This window comes from Pleurodeles waltl, chromosome 5 (genome assembly GCF_031143425.1).
Source record: "Pleurodeles waltl isolate 20211129_DDA chromosome 5, aPleWal1.hap1.20221129, whole genome shotgun sequence".
Taxonomy (NCBI): domain Eukaryota; kingdom Metazoa; phylum Chordata; class Amphibia; order Caudata; family Salamandridae; genus Pleurodeles; species Pleurodeles waltl.
In genome coordinates, this window is record NC_090444.1 from 1,094,684,757 (window position 1) to 1,094,699,779 (window position 15,023).

The 15,023-nt window shown below is 42.5% G+C and overlaps 1 protein-coding gene across 2 annotated transcripts in view; it reads left to right on the forward strand.

Moving 5' to 3' along the window:
- ZDHHC14 (zinc finger DHHC-type palmitoyltransferase 14) overlaps positions 1-1,363 on the forward strand; it is a 435,812-nt gene extending 434,449 nt beyond the window's left edge. Inside the window, exon 9 of one of the 2 annotated variants that reach the window (XM_069235302.1) lies at positions 226-1,363. In XM_069235302.1, coding sequence (XP_069091403.1) covers positions 226-621 — 396 coding nt within the window. In that variant the 3' untranslated portion in view covers positions 622-1,363. The remainder of the gene's footprint in view (positions 1-225) is intronic. The other variant, XM_069235303.1, reaches the window with a different exon arrangement.
- Positions 1,364-15,023: the final 13,660 nt, after the last annotated feature.

Below are 15,023 nucleotides of genomic sequence, written 5' to 3' on the forward strand. Positions count from 1 at the left end.
GAGTAATGGCATTGATCTTTTGCCAAAGCATGCGGGTGGTGCTGGATGGGTTATGCATGTTATTTGTTCCTAAGCTCCATCTGCAGCATATTACTAATGACTTTTTGCTTTCTCCTCATGCCCCTCCCCTGTCTGTCATTTATACATTTTATTTATTGTGTCTCATCTGCATCTTGGTTTGGTTTTGTATATTTTTCCTCCTTTTTCCCATGATCCATTCTGCAGTGTGACCAAGACCAGTGCATTCAAAGCACCAAATTCGTTTTGCAGGCTGCGGCCACACCGTTATTACAGACCGAGCCCAGCATAGCTGGCGAGGATCCATCTCTGCATGGGAAGACCACCCTAAGCGCACCCTGTGCCACACTTGGGCAGCCAACGCCACCTTCTTCCATGCACAACTTGGCTGCCGAAGCTGGGTTGACAGACATGATGCACTTAAAAGGGCAGCTGGAGGGGCATCAGTTTCTAACACCTGAAGAAGCCCCTTCCCCACCTGGGGTGCTGCCCATGGCCAACCCAATGACTCACAGCCACACCATGCACGTGCTGAGCCCTGCCAGCCAAGACTCCTTGCACGAAGACTCTGTCCGTGGCCTGGTTAAACTTAGCTCGGTGTGACATATGTGGAAATTTGTATCCCCAGGTATTCCGCCATGTGCCACTTATGCACCAGAGCAGGTCCACCAGCAACGCCATATCGGAAGCATTATAGCCATTCAGTTACATCCATCCGCTTTGTGGTCACTTTGTGCTGTACATCAATGGAGAAGGATCAAGTGAACATGGTTCCCGTAGACTCAGCTAACAGAGCACCTTTTGTCAGAATGATTTTTGGTGACTTGGTTGATTTGTTCTAATGTGTGTGCAAATTGCTGGACACTATCCCGTTCACTAAACATGTATGTCCTGACCTATTCTAAGGTATAAGGAGAAGGACATTGTTGAACGGTAGCGCTGATGCTTCTGCACATGCTCGAGGCACCCAGGAGGCCTGCACATAGGCATTTCAACGCTAGTTCTGAACCAGAAGAATTCTATTTCATTTATTGTAAAAATGAAAACTATAAACGCTTCAGCTGTGGGGTTGCATGCCACTTTTTGGTATGGGTAGGAGTGCCGTTGCCGTTAAATAAAGTGCTGTTTTTATATTAATGATTAATTTTAACAAAGACTTTGTGTTTAATGATTGTACAAATCTGGTAACTCTGGGTACAGTTATTGATTTTCTACATATGGGCACACTTTATCATAAACTGATCTTCCTGCTTGGAAAGTGATGTGATGGCTTTCTTTGGACATCCAATAAAGTTGCACACTCTGTCTCTTAGGATGCAAGAGAGGCTGGGCAAATAATGCTAAGGCATTTTTTCTGGCTGTCCTTATTGTGTGAGCACAGTGCCGCTATTCGTATAACTTCGCCGACTGATCTAACTATGCTCTGGGAGAAATCTTCATAAATGGTGTTGCAAGGAAATTCTGAGCAGCATCATTTTCACAGTCCCTTCCTTAGCCTTCATAGATGGATGTGTACACTGGGCACAATTGGAGATGTTTACTGTACCAAAAAAATGGTGTACCCTTCATTAAATCAGGGCCTTTAGTTCAGTCATTACTTCGCAGGTAATACGTTGGGAGTCACTACATCACAGCTACGTTTTCATACAATTACATCAAGAATCACTACTTTCCATTGGAAATTACTTTGCAGGCAGTGCTTAATTTGTGCTTGTTGTTTCCGGTGCTGAGCACCAGCACTTATTTTTGAAGGCCGGGGCTTATTCTATTGCCTCAAGTATTTTCTGCAAGCAAAAGACACAAACGGGAAAGACGGAGGAAGGGAAAAACGAAAAAGCGTCACAAAGGGAGAAAGCAGAAATCAGAGTGAGCTGAAGGGGAAGGGAGTGGCTTTATATTTACTGAAGAGTTCCAAGATGGCTTCAGGATTACGCTGCCTCAGTATTCTGTGTTCGTACATTTTATTGCAGCAGCCGGGTGTTTCAGAGGAGAGCTTTGGGCACCGGCACATTTTTATTTACAAATTAAGCACTGTTTGCAGGTAAGTATTAGAGGGTTCAAATGAAGTAATTATATACATTATGCTACATATTTGTCATAAATGTAGAATGTTAGCACTCTAGTTGTTAATTAGAACACTGTGGTGAAGCAGCAGTAGAGCACTGGGGAATCGCCGACAGGCTACTGCTGCTGTTGTAAGTATGTGTCACTCGTAATATCAGACTTTGTTCTTACATGGTTGAAGAAGATAGTGTGAACTTATAGAAAATGTGTTCTCATTTTAGCTTCTGCGGCTTGTTCTAATCATGAGAGCAAAATATTTTCACAAAGACCAGTGAGATTGAATGCTACAAGTATTTGAATTTTGAGCTATAGGTGGAGTCAAATGGCACAAAGGCAAGAAGCCAAAATGAAAGACTTAGGCCCATATTTATACTTTTTTAGCGCTGCATTTGCGCTGCTTTTTGACGCAAAAATGGTGCAAACTTACAAAATACAATTGTATTTTGCAAGTTTGCGCCGCTTTTGCATCAAAAAATTATGCAAATGCGGCACTAAAAAGGTGTAAATATGGGCCTTATGTTAAAACGATGTTATAAAAAAGCAAGTTGGTGTTCCTGTATGTCTGCAATAAAAATTAAAGCTATTACTATGCTGATGGTATTAAGGAGATGAGCTGGATTAGGGGAGAATAAAGCTGAAGAAGTTAGTCCTCATTCGTGATAGGGAATATTAAATTATGATGATGTTTAAACTGTGTCCTGAAACTCAATAAAAAGAAATTGATAAAAAAAGAGAAAAAATAATTGTATATAAACAATGCGGTTAGTGCTATTACTTCCAACTATAAACATGAGGAGCTTGGAGGAGTTTAACCCACCTAAAAAGAAAACAGCCTTTTAAAAACAAATATTAACTGGCCTGTGAAGTAGTGCTGCTCCTGAAGTAGTGAATCCTGAGGTAGCGACTGCAAAGTAGTGACTCCAGACTGTGTCATATGCATTACAAAGGCATACATCCAGGCAAACACTCTCTGCTCAGAAGATTACAGTAGTAAAAATGCATATGATTGATTGTAGATCAAAGCTGTGGGACCAAATGTTTAGAACCTCTGTGAGTGTGTCTGTCCTTATTTGGTCTTTTATTGGTATTTTAAAAGGGGACGCTTTAGAGGTTCGATAGACCTTTTGACTACGCTTAGAGTGAATCCACCATAAGCCCCAAATGCATTACAATTACGTCATCATAATCAATAAACATCATCAAATATTCTTTGGAGTCCATAATCTTTACACACCATGACCCATTAGGTCATGAATAACCACACCTTTATGTAAAAGTTAGAAGGTTTATTTCCGTATATTAACAATGCTAATGTCACATAAATTATTCTCAAAACCAACTGACAAGCATATAAGAACAACATGGTTGACCAAATCTTCTAAAGAATCTCAATTAAGCTAACACATTGATCACTTAACATTTGAGAGTTATAGTACAAACCAATAGCAAGAATAACTGCGCAATAGAAATAGCATACATCTAGGTTCAACAACTGAGCAACATCAATTATCTGTTAATAGCAACCTGTTAACATTTCAGGGTTTTCCTTAATAGACTTTTGATTAAAATAGCATCTTTGGACTTCATGCAAAACAATTTAGTCAAAGTCAATTTGGAAAACATCTAACTATGTCTCTATCATATTAGCGGTTGGTACCTAGAAGCACAAGACAAACTTACAACAAGAACAATAGCACTTTGTTATACCTCTCCTCGTATGGATCAGCAAGCTGTGATTATCTTCGTCAGTTGGACATCGGTTCGGTTAGCATCAGCAGCGGGCAGTGAAAGGAGAATGGTTCAGACACAGGGACTCTAAACTATCTGAACCATTTAAGAAGCAATACCTAAGGAATCAGCATTCAGCATTAAAGTTTGAGCAATAAATCAAAGATAGAAATAAAGTCATCAGGAAGTGTTCTGCTCCTCAAACAGACTAGAATAAGAGCCCCTCTAAAGATGGAATTAAAGTAGGAATAGGCACGCTCCTGTCGGTGCAGTCGGGCTAAGTTAGAATCACCTAAAGAACCTCCCACATCGCCATTGGTCAGGAAATTGTACGTTTACAATTAGTCCAATAAGGATTAATCTTCAAATCTAAGATATAACTAAACTGTCTTTCACATGTCGATGATTGGCTCCTCTTTTCCTGTTCCCATCGTCAGGCTTGTCAGGTAACATTTTTGTATCCATCCGTACTCCAGTCGGTGCATCCATTGTTAATTCCTGGGAACATCGCTGTCTCGCGCATCAAACTATACAGTGTAACAATTACTAATACAAGATACTCTAGCAATCAGTTCTGATGAGAAAGTTACACATCTGCTAACGTTTGGTCAACACAGTGTGTACAATACATGACTTAATTTCCCTGGACATACATTCCCAAGATTTTATTAAACAGTGCAGCTTAATATGAGGTTGTGCAAAACAAGACCAAAAACATGCTAGCTTAAGGCTCATAATTAATAAAGCAAATACATAACATGTAATCATGAGACTACATTTCTCCTAATGCAGGCATTTTATATGCATTTAATAAAGACATTAAGTAGTTTAGAGGCAGCCACTCAAGTGGGCACATTTTCCAAGATGTACATTATTTTCTATATTAATCAAATTCTATAAAAATCCTTCACCCAAAATACATAAAATTAATTAGTAGTAAATTCAGCGTTCACACTTCCACAAACCTGCTCCCCCTGCTGAAAAACAAGGATACCTTGCCAATGACTTACATAAAAGACTTTTCAATGATGCAATGAGTAAAAGGCTACTATTCAGAGAAATAGGTACCAGTCCAAAAAGTCAGAAATCGAAGTTCTGAGAGGGAATCATTATCTTTTGGATGTACAATTTAGAGCATGTAGAAGGCAAAGGATTTTATGTGATGAATCTTATTTTCCCTGTCTGTACATGCATACTTAGCTTGAGTATGTAGGCTGGTCTCCCCACACATAGGGCAAAAAGTCCCTGTACACCGGGCCATCTAATTTTGTTTAACAAGTGTTTTTTCTTTTTTTTTTTTAAAGTATGCAGAACAGGTGCTTTAAATGTGATATCCCCTTGCAAACCCTCACAGCATAGAAATCCTCACTAGGCACTCAAGGCTTACTAAATGGAGGTTGACAGTCTACTGCCACAATGGAGGAGGCCATGGCCACCCCCACCGTGGTCGTAGATAGTCTGCCAACATCTACATGGACCTCTTAGACAAGAGGAGAGAGAGGACAAAAGCTACAGTTAATAAGAAAGGTATTATCTGATAGAGTTAACTGATCCTTTTGGACTATATGGAAATCGTCAGACAAATGTAATCAGGAATGGAGTTCGACAATTTTGGGAGCTGTTTTACCTCTTCTAGTTTTATGGATATGAAGAATTATGTAGCTTCGCTTTCTGTTTTTTCTGTGGCCAGTTATGAGCTGGAGTTTCTCAGTCAGGTAGGGCAGTACATCAGTATAGATTGCTTTATGTGTAAACAAGCTATCTTGAATTCTATTCAAGCTTCAAGCGGGAGCAAGTCAAGATGTCTTATGTTAGGCATAATATATTCATATTTTTTGGTTGTGGTAACCTATCCATTGAGAGTATATTTATACTTTAACGCTAGACCCGTCTAACGTCAAAATATCCTAGTGTGCGCCATTTTCTGGATGCGTGAAACTGCCTTGCAACAAAGATATGCAAGGTCGGCGTTCCCATCCAAAAAAATGACTTAAACACCCGTGCGCCATATTTATCCAACGTGCAAAAATGTCGCACGTCTGGCAGGCGTTAAAATGAGGCAAACACACCCCTACTTAAGGAAAACTCACACAAGCAACATCATTGCTCAAAAAGGAAGACATGGGGGTGCTACTCATGCAGCATGCACGAAGACGCAGAGCACAGGAGCAACAGCAGTAGCTACCACCACACCAACATGGACCCCAAAGGCAACGCAGAAGGCAGGAGAGAATATTAAGGATCAGGCCAACCCTTCAGGGCCTTAGGGAACATGACATCATCCATAGGTACAGACTAAACTGGCAAGCCAAACAGCAGCTGCTGCGCCACATTGAGCCACAGTTGGCAGCCAGCTTGCAGACACCCCACATCATTCCACCAGAGACCAAGCTGCTAACTGTCCTGCACATGTTGGCAAGTGGCTCTTTTCAAACCACTGGTGCCCTGGTTGCCGGGATCTCACAGCCCTCATTCTCTGCCTTCCTTCCCAAGGTACTTGATGCCATCATCTCCCTCACACCCACTGCATCAGCTTCCCCAACACACAGCAGAAGCAGCAGCAGACCAAACAGGGGTTTTATCCAATTCATGGCTTCCTGCACGTGCTAGGTGCCATTGACTGCACACATGTCCAGATTGTGCCAACTGCTGCAACTGAGCACCTATACCGCAACAGGAAGCACACACACTCCATCAATGTGCAGGCCATTGTGGATCACTGGGGATTGTTCACCAACATAATGGTAAAGTATCCTGGGAGGGTACATGATTCATTCAACTTCCGCCACAGCACCATCAATCGGCACTTCCAGGATGGACGATATGGTAATATCCTACTTGTTGGTAAGTACAGAAACCTAGTAATTTACACACAGCACAGCAACCCTGTAGGACACCCAACACATACATCACTACATTGACACGTGGCCAGGAAGACACTGAGGTGTAACACTGCTAGTCATGTTTGATATCCTGACCCAATGGGAGACACACCTATGGACAAATGACAGATGCAAATAACAAGAGATGCCACTCTAGAGCCACACAGGACCAATTTATAACCACACAGTGACAATGACATGGCCTTAATTGGCATTACAACTTGGAAGATGAACCTTTCAAAATCACATCAATAACACTCAATCCCACACCCTTCCAAGCAATACGTCCTGTGTAAGGGGTGTGTAATGTGTGTTGCTGCAGGTCAAACACCATGAGACACATAGCATGATGACGCTGACTCTAATGAAGGTGACATGGAATTATTGAGGCAGTTCCACATCTCACATCACTCCTAGGGTGACATTGCCAGCTAGCAATAAGGAAGTGGACTGTGCTATGAAAACATGTGGATGTGACACTAATGCAAAGTGCACACTGCTACACATACGGATTGAGACAATTCCCCATATACATAACATATGTGCAGGCAGATGGACCTTCCTACACTAAAACCTTCACCCCCACAACCAAGTTAGCCAGTTTACCTGAAGCAAGTTCAGTAGTGTAGGTACACATTTGCACATGAGCCAACTTGGTGAGGGCACAAAAATAGGTTTGCATAGAACTTGTCACACATGGGATAATTGTGCATTGTCAATTGTGAACACTTCAGTGCTGCCAACTTATGGAGATGTGTTGTGCATTGTCACCTAGCCAAATCAAAGGGCCTCACTGTTGCATTTCACCTGCAATTATATATGTCGAATTGGATGGGAGGTTCAGGCCATAAAGTGCAACCATGTTACCACCACAGTGGAATTGCTTGTGTGTGTGGAAGTATCATGCACTTCAATGAAGACACACAGACACTTCTTTCACATTACATAACACATGGAAGATACACACTGAACAGCAAGTTTCTAAATATACCACTGATATCATGTCAATCAGCCAAACACCAGTTTTAATAGTCAAACAACCCAATGCAGAAAGAACATCACAGAAGCCTAGGATCCCACACAATACCACAAACACAGATGAGTCACAAACGACACAAGATAACAACTGCCATGCAAAGTGACAATCACGATGCAACCAACAACAAAATACTTACCCTCATTTTCTCTTTCAGCTGATCAGGGTTACGGGATCCAGCCATGGATCATGACCCCAATTGCCAACCCTAGCACAGCAGCAGAGCGTGCCTATAATGAGGCACATCATAGGACACGCACCATAGTTGAGCAGACTTTTGGCATCCTGAAGTCCTGATTCAGGTGCCTGTACATCACCGGAGGCAGCCTCCTATATTCCCCTGAAATGGTCTGCAAGATCATTTTGACCTGTGCAAATCCTGCACAACATTTGAGTGAGGAGGAACATTCCCCTCTATGAACCAGATCAACAAATGCCTGAAGAGGAGGAAGAGGAGGATGCTGTCCATGAAAATGAGGGGGAACATTCAAACACAGCTGCAGGATTGCATCGGAGACAACACATCGTACAAAACTTCTTCTAACTATAGTCACCATCACCACTTTGTTATCATATGTAATTAAACATGTGACTTCATCACTCAATCATGCTCTGGGTAATTATTTATGCATCACATGATCTCTAGGAATCATAATCAGAGTTTTGCCTCATGGAGCATTGCAGAAATACAAATTTGCATACTGAAAAATCCATATCACATTTGATGGGTATGAATGTACAGCAAACATCACCCACGGTGTAAATGACATATATCCTGTCTATTTCACATTTGAATGGCAATACCAGAGGACCACAGCTATAAGACACATCCATGTTGCCAACATGGTCCATTGCAGCATATGACCCCCAACTAAGACACCATCAATCATAAGGTAAAAAAGTGCTTCATACATGAGGCAGTGGATGTGCAATTGCATTGGTACCAGGAATGTATGACCCAACCCTTGACAGCAGTGTGACATCAGCTATCTCTTCAAGAAATATGTGTGACAAGAAGTGCATCAAACCTGAAAATGGATAGCACAAGTGCCCCAGGTATGACAAGCATTGCTCACAAGACATGCCCTCCGCAGTCCATCCCAGGTAATAAGTCCGGCCACTGCCATGTTTTAAGTCTCTCCCCACCCTTCTCTAGGGGGCGCTGTAAATAGACTATCTGTACCGTGAGAATCTTCATCTACACTCGCCCAGACTCCCATTCTTACTCCTGTGTGCTTCCCTCTTCGGTATGGCATGCCATAGTCATAGTTCATCAGTCTGCATGGACGTCAGGTCCGATAATGCACTGCCTGGTAGTCGGTAAGACCTGTAATCAGCTGTCCATTGGTTCCCATGCGAAAGGTCCAGTTCGCCCTTTGAACTTGATTCTCAACTCTAGGACTTGTGAGAGACTGAAGGTGCACCACCTGTGAGCACTTCCATGCAGACCAGCCATTTGAACCTGCCCTGCCCTTGCTGCTGCCTGGAACTGCTTAGAAGCTGCCATTTTCTGAATCTCCTTGTTGTGCATTGGCGTACAAATCACTTATGTACCAGAGCCCTTGGGGGATTGTGTAACAGTGCAGACCACAGCAGAAACAGTTTTTGTTCCCACAGTGTTGTTCCTGCTTGACCCAGTCAGAGTCTGCTCACTGTGTATTTGCCTTGTTCATGTTTGTTCCTGACAGAGCCTGCATCCTGTTAGCCAGACTGGTTCCAGTCTTTGTGTTAACCATAGAGGTTCCCTGTGGCTACATTTGCCTCATAGTTGCTTTCTATGCCCGCTGTTCCCTCCTGGGGTATTGTGTCTGGTAGGTCTACGATGAACCCTCAAATGTATAGTATAGTTTAATCAGTTTACTTATCGTATTCTGTTCTGGGACATGTATTCAAATGGCCTAATCCAGCCCCCGTCCCTTGTCTGGTTTTGCATGTATTCATTAGTGCCAAACAGTGACAGTGCTATGGCTGTATGCATGGATTTGGTACTGTGCCTCCAGCACAAAAAGCAAGGGTTGCTAATGTGTATGTAAAGACACAACAAAACACGTTTGTGCCCTGACGCTCCAGACACAGATTCACTTCTGCCGCCACCTTTTGATGGGGCTTGCGTGGTGACTAGCTGTGAGATTAATCAGCACAGAGGCACTGATGGTCCCTGTTGCAGTGGGAATTCTAGAGCCCACCCTGTGTACACATTTTGTGATGAAACCTGCCTATTTACTATTACTCATCCATAACGTATTTGAGCACACCAAGGTTGCTCTGTCGTCAGCCTTCGAAAAGTTCTGCTGTGCCATAGCTGGACTATCCCCATGTGTGTCGTTAGATGATCTTTGGCTTTTGGTCAAATCTGCTTTGAAGGATACTCTGTTAATTCAAGGGTTGGCTCCACAGACTCATGACAGACCTGCATGTAACTGTGACAACATGGAGGCCAGTACTGACACACGGTACATATGGCCACACACTTGAACGGGACACCATTGTGCAATGAACCACTGGAAATATGTGAACACATGCAACATGGTCTGCTGGTCCTCCACAGCCACAGGAGAAACATAGGTCACTTACATGACTCAAACTGTGGTGTACATAACAATTTTAGGATTGAATATGCGGCTCTGTGTCACAAACACTGTACCTACCTAGCATATTCAAATGCCTGACTCATGGGTAGTATACACACAAGTGACCATGAAGTGGTATCCAACATTTCATTACATGTGAGGGGTAACATATCTGACATAGACATGATCAACCGTCCTCGATCTTTCCTGTGTATAGTTAGTCATGGGAAATGTTTTGTCCCCAAAGTCAAGGAAGTACACACAGCATAAGACGCAACAGATATAACAAACACATATCATGACTGATGTACCTCAATGAATGGCATCTGATGGTTATACACATTTATAACACATTCGTACATGCACATTACGCCAAACTTTTCTCATGACGGTCCCACAGAGGCAGACATAAACACACAGGCCATAAGTCTATTTGTTTAGTAGCGTAGCCTTGCTGTCCTTTATTGATGCAACACCTGCTCAAACTAGAAAATACCTATTTTATTTCCAACGTTTGTGTTGCTGTTACGTCAGTTAAGAGAGCTAATCCTGCAAAACAACATGAGTATTATGGGCTGCAGTAGTATGGTCTGCCACATGTGCCCAAACACTAGAACACACACTGCAGGTCATACCATCCTATCTTTGTATAGTTAAAGGCTGCATGCATGTAAAAAATTGAAAAATCACACAAACACAGTTTAAGGCAGATTTTTTTATGTAAATGCGTCAAAAAAGAAGCATATGCTTCAAAATATAACGCAAATGCGTTAAAGAATGACACTCACACACATTATACATCAATTGGTCCCTAGCGTTAATTCCACCACTACACCCCAGGAAGGCGGTTATCCATTTAAAATGAATTGATCCTTGAATGCGGGGGAATTTTTATTCATATGCGTCAAAAAATATTGACGCAAACCCCCTAAGTGTCATAAAATTACATTCAATACAAAAAAAATGGCCCGCAATTGAGACAGGAAGTGATGTAATAGGATATCCTGTTTGCAGAAATGGTACAGTGGGTGCACTTTCACTTTGCAGTCTGTGATTATTCCAGACTGTGTGGCTGTGTCTTGAGTTGTCTCTGCGAATATTGTGAATTTGTCTCCTGTGTGCTATTGATATTGTATTTTGGTGTTTTGTAAGTGTCTGTGGTATCCTGTGTAAGTGTTTTTTGTCATTTATTGTAATTAGATTTGTCTTTGTACTGTTGGAAGTCTGTTTGTGGGTATTGTTAGTTGGGGTATTGTTGGGCTGTCTGTGGGTTAGTTAAGTTTCCTTTACCTACCTCCCTTCCCTGTTTTTCCCTCTTTACCCTTTTCTCTCCTAATTTTGTTGAGATGTTGGGAAGGCCACGTCTGGGGAGAATGGGTGAGTAGGAACTAGGGGCATTTGTGTTGCTGGTGTGCCACTTCCTCCCCCTGATGTTGGAGGCTGGGGGCCAGGTGATACAGGGGTATCACACGGAGGCAAGAAAGCTCAGGTTGGCAAAGGTGCTGTTCCACCTGCAGCGCATATTCAACAGCCAGCGCAACGACCACCATCTGAAGCATCTCTGGGCTGACCTGGTGGCCCAAGGGCAGGACCTGCTGGACCACCTGGGTGTGGTGATTGGTGGCCCTGTTGGTGAGTACAAAATTGACTAATGTGTACAGTACAATGCTCTGGAGTGACAGTAGCAGATTTTGTGACATGCTGCATGCAATGACGCATTGCCGTCATTTGTTGACACAAAAGCCACGCAAACTTACAAAAGACAAATTTATCTTGTAAATTAGTGCTGCTTTTGTGTCAATAGATGATTGTAATGCGGCACGAACAAAATTATGAATCAGGGCCTGTGATAGTACCAGGAATGGGATGTATTTCACATGCTAATACAAGGTACCAATGTAGTCCCCATTTTTTTTAACCATGTCTGAACAGTATTCTTGGCCATACGTACAAAGCTCTTCCTAACCTCTGCTATTATCTTAGGCCAATCTTTCTACTTTGTTGGTGATGAATTTGCGTTAGTTCTGGATACAAAAGTATAGCACACTTGCTACAATCAATTTTATTTTGCTAATTTCCATAGCTGTAGCATAAACAAATGAAGCAAATGCTACACAAAAAAACTGACACTCCTGGCCCTAAGTTCATTGTTTCTGTGTGTTTACGTCTGGACAGATAATCTTTCACATGGCCAAACCCAAACGTGCCAGGATGCTACCAGATTGCAGTAGCACACAACAGGTTCATCTTGTGGCTTTTCGAAGTAGGCATTGCAATCCTATAATTGAGTAGCAGGGCCCAACAACATTTTTGGTTTGGACGCAATTGCTGGTACTGAGCTAGTGCAGTTACCATCTGTGTCTCTTTAGTGCCAAACTATTTTGTAAAGTGAATGGGTCATCATGGGACCCCTGCTCTTTGTGAATGCATGGTCACAAACTATTTATTAGCATGATGTTGTGCAAGGGACCACTGACTGCTTCCATTATACAATTTTTGTGACAAAATAGGTTGTTAATTTACTTTTGGTACACCCCTGCTGATATAGTGCGGCATTTGAACAAATGTTAACTTCTATCCTACAGGTAGGCCCTAGGTAGCCCGTAGGGCAGGGTACATTGTAACAGGTTGGACATGTACTTTTAAGTTTTACATGTCCTGGTAGTGAAAAACTTCTCAATTCATTTTCACTTCCGTGAAGCCTACCTGTCCCATAGGATAACACCGGGCTGCCATATTACTTTTAAAAAGTGCTAACTTTTGATTTGGACAGATAGGCAGTCCAAGTTTGTGCTCCATTAAACTGTAATAAAAAATACAATTTTGAAAATGCCACTTTTAGAAAGTTGGCATTTTCCTGCCGCTAGCCCTTTTGTGCCTGAAGCCTGTCTTGAGCTACATGACCGGGTATAACTGACAGCTAGACTTTGTGAATTCCTGCCAGACAGTCACACAATAGAGGGATTAGGTGTGCCTGAATGGTCCATCTGCTGGCAGGATGGAGGAGGGGGGGACTTAGCACAGTCCTACTTGCAACAGGCTGTGTTCTGTGTTCACACAGAAGTCTTATCACCTCAATATTGTCACTGCAGCCAGCTTGGATCCAGGAAAGGGGACTCAGGAAATTCTATTCACATTAAAGAGACTTTCTAGAAGGTTCTCCTAGCTTGTAGAGGAAGGACACTAGCTATAAAAATAGGACCCTAAGATCCACTCTTCAGTTCACTCCTGGGCCTCCAGAAGGACTTTCAGGGGACTGCTGGCCGCTGTGACCTGCTGCACAATCTGCAAGGCTCCTTTACTGCACCTGGAAAGACTGCTTTGCTACTTGAAGCCTGATTTGAACCCTCAAAGGCCAACCCCACTGTTTGAGCCTGCCTTTTCACCTGAACCAAGAACTATCAGAGTGACTCTAAGGGTTAGTTTGCTGGCCTTCTGTTCAGAGCCACAGGGATACAAAAAGCTCCTACCATCTTGAATCCGCACATGAACCTGGCCTGAGTGAGTCCTGAACCCTCAGGTGGTGTCAAACCAACAGTCCTGGACCCTTGGTTGTGGTGCTAAAGGTGCCCAGGTAGCCACAATCTAAAACCAAGGATTTTTTGGCCAAATACTGCTCTGAGAACCTAGGGGAGACCATGACCAACCTACTCGTCGATCCTTCCAAGGTGCATCACCGGACGGCCTGAACTTGTGGTTGCTCCTGCTACAATCTTCTTTGCAGCAGCAAATCCTGTTCAGCAGTCCATCGCCAAAGGGGTATCCGAGTCCTTGAAACTGTCTTGGACTACAACCTTCTGCCTCATCCCACTGGGGTTTTCAACTTCCAGAAAAGAGACTAAGTTGAAATGTGTAAATCTTCACCGTGGCTTTGACCCAAGGTTCCCTGATGATGTAGTTCCCTCCTTGGACACTGGCTGCAGCGTTGCCCCTCTGAACTTTATCTTCTCAGAACACTTTTCTCAAAAATTCTTCTACGTCTGAAGTTAAGCGTTGACCGGTCCCAATCTACTTCTTGTATCTGAGCCACGCGCCAATGCTGTTAACCATATTTTTTTATTTTGACCCAGTCATATGTGTTTAAATGTCCACAGTTGGTGTTTTGATCTTTTAGGTGCTAGTTTTTTTTTTTACAAAAAACATAAACATTTATAACGCCAGTTCTACTGGTTGGATATTTGTTGTTCTGGTGTCAAACAATTTATCAACATTTACTCTATATTTCTAAATTGTTGTGGTTTCTGTTTGTGTGCTGCATAAATACGGCGTATTACATTAACTCTAGGTTAGGACTGACTGTTTTTAGCCAAGCTACCCAATGTTAAGCACAGGTTCATTTAGTGAGTTTTTGTAGTTCATCCTGCAAGTGAGTGTGGATGTTGCTTTACCAGGGTACACACCCCAGTCAAGCTTTACCAGGGCACTCACCCCAGTCAGCCAACATCCCAATTACCAACTACTCATCTGTAAAGTGGATGATGTCAAATTAGATCACAATGGAACAATCTACATATATATATAAAGTATAAGTACCCCAATCTCTATCAAAGACTTTGGAAGAATGCATCCAGGGGCTATTCAAGGACATATTACATATCACAGATTATCAGTTAGTCCTGGACAGAACCCATATCAAACCAAAAATGGTCCTTTGCCAGACAACTTGGCAAGACTCCACATCTTTCACATAAATTAGGAAATTCTAGCAGCTACAAGAAACAAAAT